At 35.7% G+C, this 11,646-nt stretch overlaps 1 protein-coding gene across 5 annotated transcripts in view; it reads left to right on the plus strand.

The window, feature by feature from the left end:
* The window catches only part of CDH11 (cadherin 11), an 83,247-nt gene extending 71,806 nt beyond the window's left edge, over positions 1–11,441 (plus strand). For 4 of the 5 annotated variants that reach the window (XM_049805789.1, XM_049805788.1, XM_049805791.1 and 1 more), the window contains 4 exons: positions 19–140; positions 952–1,069; positions 7,304–7,555; positions 8,564–11,438. In XM_049805789.1, coding sequence (XP_049661746.1) covers positions 19–140; positions 952–1,069; positions 7,304–7,555; positions 8,564–9,060 — 989 coding nt within the window. In that variant the 3' untranslated portion in view covers positions 9,061–11,438. Of the gene's footprint in view, positions 1–18; positions 141–951; positions 1,070–1,989; positions 4,234–7,303; positions 7,556–8,563 lie in introns of those variants that run through there. The other variant, XM_049805792.1, reaches the window with a different exon arrangement.
* The last annotated feature ends 205 nt before the right edge of the window (positions 11,442–11,646 follow it).

Here is an 11,646-nt window from a genome sequence, read left to right on the forward strand (position 1 = left end):
TTTTGCTTACTCCCATAGACAAACAACACCAGGAAGCCAAAGTTCCAGTTGCAATTAAGGTCGTTGATGTCAATGACAATGCCCCAAAATTCGCAGCAGCCTATGAAGCATTTGTCTGTGAGAATGCTCGAAGCAATCAGGTATGCCTGTGCCCACCATCTTCCCTGCGCGTGAATTTCTTTCTGCAGGGTGTTAGCCCAGTTTCGTGTTGGCAACTCAAATGAGTGGTAGTAAATTAATGTTTATTTTGAAATTTGGGGCAAAATGCCTAGAGCACACAGAAAGGCAATTTCCTGTGTTTTTATTTTGAACTGCTATCAACAGTTATAGATACAGTGCTTTCGTGCATTGAATATGGCTGGTGTTGACTGAGTATCCACCATCACATGGGCAGCGAAAGCTGGTTGGGAGCAGCTTTCCCAGTTGTGAGCCTGTTTTGGATATTACAGAAATACTCAGCATCTTATGGGAAGAATCACAGTACAGTGCTTGTGGAGTTTAGCCTACAGATTTATCCCTGAACAATCTGTGAGGAAGAGGGGTTAGTATCATACAAAAATATGGCTCTACACATTATCTGCACTTTTGCAGTTAGTGTAGCAGTTTGAAAAGGACATTGCGCTTAACTTCCTCTGAGCTGCCGAATTTTCTGCAGAATTTTATTTAGTCTCTTCAGTCATCATTAGCACATATTTGTATATAAGAATGTATATAGAGATATATACTTTTACATCTATAATTCTGTGTTGGTTAAATGTAATAGCAAATAAAGATAGCCTGTTCTAGTTTCGAGTCTGCTCTGTGTTTATAATTGCATATGTTTGTTGAGGTGTTTGGAGGGTTTCTGCTATTTCAGGATTCTTTGTATTCAAGAGATTTTTCAGAATGCTGTCTATATGTGATGTATTGAGAGAAGGAGCTGTTTGTTTACAGAGTACTTTTCTTTTACAGCAATTTATTACAATTAGTGCTGATGACAAGGATGACTCGGCCAATGGACCAAGATTTATCTTCAGTTTACCACCTGAAATTATTCATAATCCAAATTTTACACTCAGAGACAACAGAGGTTTGTGTGAAGATTTCCTCTATACTAGGGTCCAAAGAAATGACAAAGTAAAACTAATGGCCAACATAATGTCATGCAACAGCATTTTCATTAACTTTGACAGTGTCTGTTTTCCAGAGATTTAGAGGAGGAAGGCAGGAAAAAATATAGCTCAAATACAAGGATGTTCTTGGAATAATGTAATGCTTGTTAACTCACTTTCATTTTCTCGAATACGTATTTTAAATTACATAATAATATCCTACATGAAGAATCCACTGCCATTTTGTCTCCCAGGAAGAGGGTAAAAAACATTGACAAAAACATTCACTAAACGTAATTGGCAGATCTCCTTGATTCAGAGAAAACTTACTTGCTAAGCTAAAATTAGCTGAGGCAGGATAAATCGTTAGGTTGCTTGTATTTGTTCACCTTACTCTGCTTGCTAGTTTTTTCTAAATTATGGATCACAAGAGACATAGAGTAGTTTCCTAATGGAATAAAATCACTGCCACACTAACCTTTTGTCGGAAATACAAATATTGATTTCTGTTGTGAAACATACCCAGATTGGGTGTATCTCAGGATATGAGTATCCTGATCCCTCTGCCAATTTTCTGTTCATGAAATATAGTATAGCCTTACATTCAGATTGATGTTAAGATGTAAGAAATTTGTAGGCAAAAAAAAAATGAAATACAGGCATAGGTGAGCATCAAAACATATTTGGTCATCTAACATAATAGCATCGGTGAACCTAACTTGTCAGCGGTTGAGGAGGCCAGAGTGGGGTAAACAGAAAAAAGACAGTTTCAGCCATTATACATTTTTTTATTATTATTTATTTAACAATAATCAATATAATATTCTCATTCAATGTTAATTTGCTATTTTCCTGTACAGGAAAAAACTGCTTCAGCTTCTAAGAACTTGGTTTTCATTAGCAAGGTTTAATGTTTGAAGGAAATGTGTCTGTTTTCTGGAAAGTAGAACTTAGTTGAACTGGTTTAAATAATTAATCCAATGATTTCTTCTAGATTGCCAGAAGTACAAAAAGCAGCATAATCCAGATACGTGATTTCAGCAAAAACATTTTTCTCTCAAGTATTATGTTGTGGCATGCTTTATATCTCTATCAACATCTGAAGTGAGGGTAATTAACATCAGAGTTCCCAAACAAAATTTCTGTTATTCTTGAAGGATCAAAGTAATACGGTTGCCTAGTGCTTGACGCTTGTACATACATAAGCAATTCATACAGGATCCAGTGGAGGGGTTATATTTATTCTCTTTAAAGTAGTAAAACACAATATTTGAAAAATTGATGAATGTATTTTTAGAGGGAAGTAAATAAAAACGTATTCTTTGCTTGAGACCCTGAGGCCAAGTTTCTCTTTAAATGATGCTTTATGGTCACTGTATCAAACTGAAAATGGATTAGATTTTATAATCTAACAGAAGCAGCATAGGTTAGAATTGAGATGCTCTGATACAGCTGCAGGCAAATGGTATTATGGTTCCTGACTCCAGCCAATTCCACTAATCCTTCATTTTCATATGCAGCAAATTCATTCTTCTTTTTAATGACAAAATTAACCCAGATAAAAATGTTTTGTAATTGAAATGATGATGTCAGTTGAATGCAGTGAACCTGACAATACTGCAAAAGGTTGTTTCAACAAGACAGTATTTAAGGATTGAATCTTCCTGTATAATTTCATGTTTGGGAACTGAATAGTGCAATGAAATCCGTCCACTTCCATCCTCTCTTTTCCTCATTTTTGTAAAATCCTCAGTGCAGTGATGTTGTTAATTTAACTATTTCTGTGGGTTTTTTTTAAAGTAAGTTATGGTATAGAGCAAAGTAAAAATTTAAAATTCTAGGTACTTCCATATAAAAAAAAACTTCTCAGAGAGAGTGTGTTACCATTTGCAAGTCAAATAATTTACACAATCATTTAAAGTTGTTGGGGTTTTTTTCAGTTGTAAATCCGTGTAGTCTATATACCATGCCACTGCTTTCAGAGGGAACTGCTAGTTTCAAAGAAAAATGGCTTTATTAACTGTGGAGGAGAGTTAATGAAAACTCCAATGTTTGGGTCTATTACAGAACTTTAAAGTGAATACAGTCCTATAATTATCATTTAATAGAGTTTCTTTCTACCAACTCCTAAAAGTAATCACATACTGCAGTAATCCAAAAAACATAATCACATTCTACATCCTATTAATAGCCTACTGTGTTACCAAGTTTTTCAGCTGAGACTGTCTTCCATAGAAAACATGAGATAATGGCTTATCACATGCTGTGATAAAACACTGAATTACTTTTGCGCTGTTTACTTACATTATATCACGTAAATAAACAGTACTGTGTTTGCCCAGGCTCTGTTCAATTTTACTCCTATTGAAGTCAAAGCTTCAAAAGAGAAGTAGAGTCTCACGGTACTTCACAGCAGAGAGACGGATTTTTAGCAAATGGATTTCCTGCTTTTAATCCTGCTCTGTCCTAAACCGAAATGCCCTTTACTTGGGCTCACTCACCTCGTGTGGAGGCCTCGCACGTAGCCAATGTTGTTGGAAGGATTGCAACCACCTCGCTTTACCATGCTGCACAAGGACGAATTACACCGCAATGGCAAAAGCGAGGTGTAGTAGTAATGTTCTCAAATACACAAGATAGTGCTTTGCAAAGACTGAAATTAAATTTGTGAGTCCACTAAAATCAGTGACTAAAATCCACTTTTTTAATAGAAACTTGTCCTCTGGCTCTCAATTTCAGACCTTTTAATCAAGACATTTTGAAACATATGAACAATAAAGTTACGGGATTTTGCCTTGATTATCCAGAGCAATTGCCACTGCCTGGTAATGATTTTAGACAGTTGGATCCCTGAAATTGTTTAGGTTTCTTGCTGAAGCAGCACTCACATTCTGATATAGGTGATAATGTTCACGCTGCAGTCAGCTTCTTTAATCTAGAAGCCTCCTTACACAATATATAGGTTAAGAACCACCCAAAAGCTAAGCTACATTTGCCTGTATGCAGAAGAAAAATTGGAAAACCATCAAGAAGATCACCAGAGAAAAAGATGAAAACCAAAGGTCAGGAAGATCACTATAAAGATCACCATAAAGTAATACAATTTTAACTTCTAATTGTGAAGACTTCATGGAGAGTATAGGTAATCTTCAGTTACAACACTTTTGGATATTGGATATCCCAGACAATAACATCTGGAAAAATGAGAGCATGTGTATTTTTCTGGATGGTGTTGAGATGGCTTTTTTCTTCCTTGTCTTGCATTAACCCCCATTGTGTTCGTTAAGACTGTCAGTCAGGTAGCTCCCATATGTGTTAAGTAATAGTTTTAAGCTGGTATTGACATTTAACTTCTGTTTCTTGGCTTAAAAAATGCCATTATACCTGGATTATAGTTATACTCCTGGGACTGGAAAATAATGAAAAAAGCAAGGATGATAATATTAGCTAGGATTATATGTTATCTTTTATCTAGGTAAAAGAGGTTTTTTTCCTCTTATGGATATTATGTTTCTTCTAAATGCGAGAAGTGAACATAAACAGAAAAAAAGTGTTAAAAATGACCTTTTAGGGCTGATACATGGTAGTCCTTTTTAAACTTTATCCAGGCATGTTGATTGGATTTTATTTTTTTTTTTAAATTATATTAAACTGGAAATGACTTCAAGTTAGGCCAGATAAATCAACCATTGGATCAAATTCAGCCTTAGTATAATGTAATTGACTGCAGTGGAATTGGCCTGTCTGTATAGTAACTGACTAATTTGACATCCTTTTCTTATTTTGAGTTAGGAGTAGTATTTAAACTGCCAAAATTCAAGTGAAATACAATAATATATAATATAATATAACACAATATAATACAATATAACACAATGTAATACAATATCATAAAAATGTGTAGCCAACAGACTAAATATACTAATATATGATATTGCCTGTGTTTCCTTCCATATTACCTTTGCAGCCTCTAGGCAGTTGTAGCTCAGCCCACTATTAATGTTCATATTTTTTGCTACAAGAGTAACCTGTCCTATTGTGATTTTTCATTTAATAGAGCAGATCTTTCTTCTCATATTGAGAAAATGAATGATTAAATGCATTTTAGAGAACCCTGTGGAATAGTTTTATTCTATATCAATATATATTAGTTCAAGTATTAGTTGATGTGTTAATAGCTATTAGATGTTACATTTCTATTTATACCAAATTGTTACAAGCCCATTAATTTAAAGTCCTAAAATAAGACTCCTGTCACACACTGATATCAGTAAGGTCCTTTAAAAAATTGTGCTACAGAGCCTTGCATTTGTTGGGCAAATGTTGCCCGTAAACCTTTAAGAGGTTAGAAAGTCTCTGAAAAGAGATGAAGGGCACCTCCAAAAACCACAGGTAGTATATAATCACATCCTTATCAGCTTCCCTGTCCCTGGCCAATATGACCATCATGTAAAGGAGAAGTTAACAAGCTGATTACTATCCAGATGTTATTTTTGTGAGACTTCAGTATCAGAAAGACTCCAGTTCTGTCATGCTGAGGTAACCACACTGGGCATCAGGTGTGGTGGGCCTGGCAGGAGAGGTGTAGATATGGGGAGATGAACTAATTTGGCATGTAGCAAACAGATCGTACCTAGGACGGTCCTAAAAAAATTTCATCCTTTCTGGTGTGACCTGCAGAAGCTACTGGTGGGAGAGTCAGATAAGCAGGGCCCTAGCGCAAACATCCTTCTCATCTCATAAATTGACCTGTGCCCACCAAATTTGTGGACGGTTTCAGGCCTCGTTCTACATCGGGGGCACTGCCTGCCAGAGTGGTTAATATAAGGCAAGAATACTTCTCTTTCAGTATAATTTATTCACAAACTTTCATGGAAATAGCAGTGATTAGATCATTAAGAGAGGTTTTATGATTTGCATTATTAAATTCTGGAATTTATGCTGACTCTTCAACAGAAGAATGATTAATCTTCTGCAGTACCCTGAGGCAATAGTAAAATGGGTACCGGTGGAGGTGAATAGCCCTGCCTTAGTAGATAAAAGAACCATTCTTTTCTTTTTTTTTTTCCTTCCCGTTATATAGTGAAAAGTAAAGAACATGGCAAAACAGAAAAGGTTATGTGAATAAGTCCTCACCCTAAACTAGTTTTTGAAGGTCTGAAAACCACGGATATGATTGTTTAATTTTATTTACTTCAGCGTGTTTGCAGTTTTATAAACTTTGGTTCGGTCTGAGAACTGAGAAACAAGGAGCACAATAAAGAAATGCTGTTCGAGTTTCCTAGCTTTTGTCTGGCATGGCTTGGAGCAGGAAGCACTGGCCGTCTCACCCCAGCGTTTCATGTCACGCACTTCCCTTTCAAATGCTTTTGCCCCGCAAAGTGTGAAGGACTATCCAAAACGACCTTCTGTGCTGAGGTGGCAGCTCCGTTTCCATCCCCTCCACCACCAGGAAGCCCACGGCAGGCAACCACGCCGTGAGAACTGGAAAGAGTGTTGGAGCAATGCTTTAACTCTTCCTCACAGCCACATAATTCAAAATGTGCCCAGGCGTACTGGGCACGTATGATCAAGCCTTCTGAATTCTGGCTTTGGGAGTCTGGATGAAAAGCAGGTTCTGATAAAATACTGCTCACTTTGGTGTTTCTCACTGAAAGGTCAACGCTGAGGCTCAAATCTGCTAATAGCAAATGTTGGATTTCATTTTGCTGGGAGTGTCATTAACACAGGCCATTTTGGTAAAGATTTCTGCCATCCATTCCTGTAGGTCTCATGCCAAGAACAACAAATAAATCAGGGAGATTTCGTTTTTACTCTTCCACTGAAGGCTTTAATTCTGGAAAGAGACTAGAATCAGCTCAAACAGCAGTACTAAGGTCCAGTCATTCTGGTAGTTGAAGAAGTATTCCGAGTTTCCCAGAAAGTTAGTGAGGTGCTAAAAGGAGGTACTAACAGAGATTTTTTGTGTTCTTGTGTTACCCTCATCACCCTGAAACAATTAAAATCGAGTGTGGTGCTGTATGAATGAAACACAATACTGTAATTGCTCTTGGGTTATGAGGAAGGTGATACTTTGTACCGGTTTATTGTACAAATAATGCTAAGGCATCTAAAAATTCAGAGCCATTGTAGCAAGATATGTTTTTTCAATATTTACTAAGAGGATGACTTTGTGGAAAAAATACTGATGACTATCTCTCTTCTTTAAACAGATAACACAGCAAGTGTTCTTGTTAGACGTGAAGGATTTAGTCGCCAAAAGCAAGATTTATACCTTCTCCCTATTGTAATAAGTGATGGTGGACTTCCCCCTATGAGCAGCACCAACACCCTCACCATTCGGGTCTGCGGCTGTGACAGCAATGGCTCCTTGCTCTCCTGTAACGCCGAAGCCTACATCCTCAATGCCGGATTAAGCACCGGAGCTTTAATTGCCATTCTTGCTTGCATTGTGATTTTGTTAGGTAAAAAAGTTCTTGACTTATTACTCTTCTATACTTGTTTGTGTTAAAAAAATTAACCTTACCTTCAGCTCCAAGATGGATAAATGAATCTTAATTTCTTAGCTTTTATTTTTATAGGAGGTACTAACCTGCCTGGCTGAAATCCAATATATGATAACTGCAATAGCAAACACCAATGAATTTGTCTAGGTGTGCTCAGAGAATGTCCTTTTGTGGCCTAATATCAGTTAATCAGGGACACTGTTTAAAGGAGGTCATGACATACAGTTTTAAGTTTTGTGATCTTCCCTGGATGACAAGTTCCTTATTGAGGTCAGCCAGGATTAATGGCTCCTGCCAGCTATTTCCCTCTAACTCCTCTTGTGTTGAAGACAAATGAATGGCTCAGAAGACCGGCTTTTAAGAAAGTGCTGTAAAGCATTTCCTGATGATTTGAAAATATTTATACAAAATGTTTTAATTTGCCCATAGTAATCTATAGTCTTTCTTTTCATATGTATTTTAAAGTTATTTTATAGAAACTTGCAGTGAGAAGGAACGCAACAACAGAGGCATGTGTCTTAAGGTGTTACTTAAGAAAAATTCTATTTTCATGGAAATGAAACATGGAATTAGCGTTAAGCTGTGGGCATACAGGAGAGAGTAAAGATTCATCTTTGTTTTGTTGCAGATATACATGTGATTGGACTGCTCAAAGGCAGCGTCACAGTGTCCGTGCAGCACTGGGTGCCCGCAAATGCTTTTCTTGAATTAGTCGTGCAGTAATGAGCAATTAGTAAGAGCAATGGCATTCAGCCCAAACAGAAAACCTCAAATCAGTACGTTCAATTCTGTGTACAAGCATCAAGGCTTTTACTTAGCTAGGTACGCTAAAATTGCAGACGTTAGCAAAAATACACGATGAACTGCAGCACAAAAGCTGAGGTTTCAGTGAATGTAATAATCTATTTATAAAGCAGCTACTGTTTGAGAGTACAGCCTAACTTGCTTTTTTTTTTTTTCCTGTAGTCATTGTAGTGTTGTTTGTAACACTGAAACGGCAGAAAAAAGAACCTCTGATTGTTTTTGAAGAAGAAGATGTCCGAGAGAACATTATTACTTATGATGATGAAGGTGGAGGAGAGGAAGATACTGAAGCTTTTGACATAGCTACTTTGCAGAACCCTGATGGCATCAATGGATTTATTCCTCGTAAAGACATAAAACCTGAGTATCAGTATATGCCAAGACCAGGGCTTCGGCCAGCTCCTAATAGTGTTGATGTTGATGATTTCATCAACACAAGAATACAAGAGGCTGATAATGATCCAACTGCTCCTCCTTACGACTCTATTCAGATCTATGGCTATGAAGGAAGAGGCTCAGTGGCTGGTTCACTTAGCTCATTAGAGTCAGCGACAACAGATTCTGATTTGGACTACGACTATCTACAAAATTGGGGACCTCGATTTAAGAAACTTGCAGACTTGTATGGCTCCAAAGACACTTTCGATGATGATTCTTAACAATAAAGTTTAAGATTTGGCCTTAAGAACTGTGTCCGATGTTCTGAAGAATCCAGAAGAAATGTAAGCAGGTATTTTTTTAAAAATCAAGAAAAATCTCATTTAAACATTTAAGTTTGACAGAGAGGATTCCTTTGATTAAAAAAAAGGACATAAAAGTGGTAAATACTGTGAAGTACCTTTTCCTACAAAAGGCAAATACAGAAGTTGGCTGCCAACTTCACTAAAGGAAAAAACCCACTTAAGAAATACAAAATATTTAAATGAAGGAAAATGCTAAAAGTGAACCTACAAATAAGGGAAATCTTTTATGTATTATGAACATCTAAATCTTTTATGTCAAAGAAGCTTCCACAAATTAGAAAAGATAACAGTTCTGAGCTGTAATTTCGCCTTAAACTATGGACACTCTATATGGTAGTGCATTTTTAAACTTGAAATATATAATATTCAGCCAGCTTAAACCCATATGATGTATGTACAGTACAATGTACAATTATTATGTCTCTTGAGCATCAAACTTGTTACTGCTGATTCTTGTAAATCTTTTTGCTTATACTTTCATCTTGAACTAATACGTGCCAGATATAAAAACTCTGTCTTGTTGCAGTGGGAGGCGCCCTATTTCTATGTCATTTTTAATGTATCTATTTGTACAATTTTAAAATTCTTATTTTAGTATACATACAAATATCAGTATTCTGACATGTAAGAAATGTTACAGCATCACACTTATATTTTATGAACATTGTACTGTTGCTTTAATATGTGCTTCAATATAAGAAGCAGACTTTGAAATAAACTGATTCTTTTTTAATTCTTGTTCTGGTTATTAAGCATATAAGGAAAAAACACAGTGTTTCTAATGTCCCATTTATAGTTCTGACTAATTTACTACAATTGTGACCTTTTAATAGCCTTATTTATTATGTGTTTGTAGTTGGTTTGTTGCCTTGTTAAGTGATTATTTAAAAATCAAGTACATTTTACAAATGTTTTTTAGATTAAAACAATGTAATGTCTGGTGAACATTTTGTACCCTCTCTATCTACGGCTTGTGGCTGCTCCCAGAACACAGTAATGATCTTCATATAAAATACTACTGTGTTTTCTGGATTAAATTAAGTGTAATACTTTTCAATATTTCCCATGTAATATGCATTTATCTTATATCTTAGGAATTCCAGAGGTTTCAGAAATGACTTAGTGGACAGGAGTACTCTGTACTTACAATTTGCTCCAGGCTTGTGAATTTCCCTATCTGTGCTAAGCTTCTGCGGGTTCTAGAGACTTAAATCTGACCCAGTTTAGCTATAAGTTCCCTAAAGACTGTTCTACCTGACAATTACCTTACCTGAGTAGTAATTAAGATTCTGGCACTTACTTTTTTTTTTTTTCTTTTGATTTTTTTTTTTTCGTTTACTGCAGTAGAATAGCATTGTCTACTGATAGGAAGACATTTTAATTTGTGATGACAGAAATACAGAGTGCTTTCAGAGTTGTTCTTTGTAATGTATGTTTTTAATCGAAAAATGATCTATAACTTTTTTTATATTAGTTCAGAATGAGCAAGGGATTGGAATATGTTCTGCGCATCAACATTTTCAGCATCTGTGTACAGCTGTACTTCTGCTAAATTTAATATAGTTTGCTGTTTAGGGTCAGAGATCAGCAGCTGCAATATGGGAAGAGGCAATAAATAGAAATGATACACATTTTTCTACCGTTCATTTTACAGACCTTGTCCTTCATTTGCAGTCAGGTACCAAACTGCTTGATCCGAGAGGAAATCTGATTTGTTGGTGTATTGCTTTTCTGAAGACCCCCATATATGTAGTTAGATTAAAATTTAACTCGTTAAAATTATGAATGATGTTTCAGATCTATATTTGTAACATATTCACTTGTCCCATTATATCCCTATGTTTTATAAGGCAGAGTTTGCTAAATCAGCAGATTTGCTCTACAGTGTTTATTGTAATATTTCACTTTATTATAGCTGTATGCATTCTATATAATTCTATAGTTTATTATTAACTCAGTTCAAATTTCTTTGGTTGTTGATTTTTCTCTGTTTATAATCCAAAGAATATTTTGCTAGATTTGCACATTTCTCCATTATAAATTTAAATAAACATTTAAAAATGAAACGAGTATCAATTTACAAATTAACAAATTGAAATAAAGTAAAAAAAATTCATTTGTAGGACTCCATTCTCATTGATGCTATCTGGGTTTATTTCACTTTTGAGCAAGTTTTAGAGTTAATAACTGCATTTTCTACATCTTTATGTTTAATTTTTAAGGAGGACATTGTCAACTACATTTTTTAATAGTTTTAAATGCTTTGAGTTTTAGTCTCTATTGTTTGTAGCACTCTCGTAGATGCTTGGAAATAAATTTTCTTTCCCTGCTGTTTTTGTCCTTTTTCATTTGATTATTTTTCCCCTTCCCAGCGAATATGCAATTATCATAGTGCTTTATTAAGTTAGTCTTGCTAATCTCAGCCAACACTACCTCTGAAATGCTGGGAATTATACTCATTATGTATCACCTGCAGCACCCCAAATGAACAGTGTGTTTTGG

Source organism: Accipiter gentilis, chromosome 7 (assembly GCF_929443795.1).
Source record: "Accipiter gentilis chromosome 7, bAccGen1.1, whole genome shotgun sequence".
NCBI lineage: Eukaryota > Metazoa > Chordata > Aves > Accipitriformes > Accipitridae > Astur > Astur gentilis.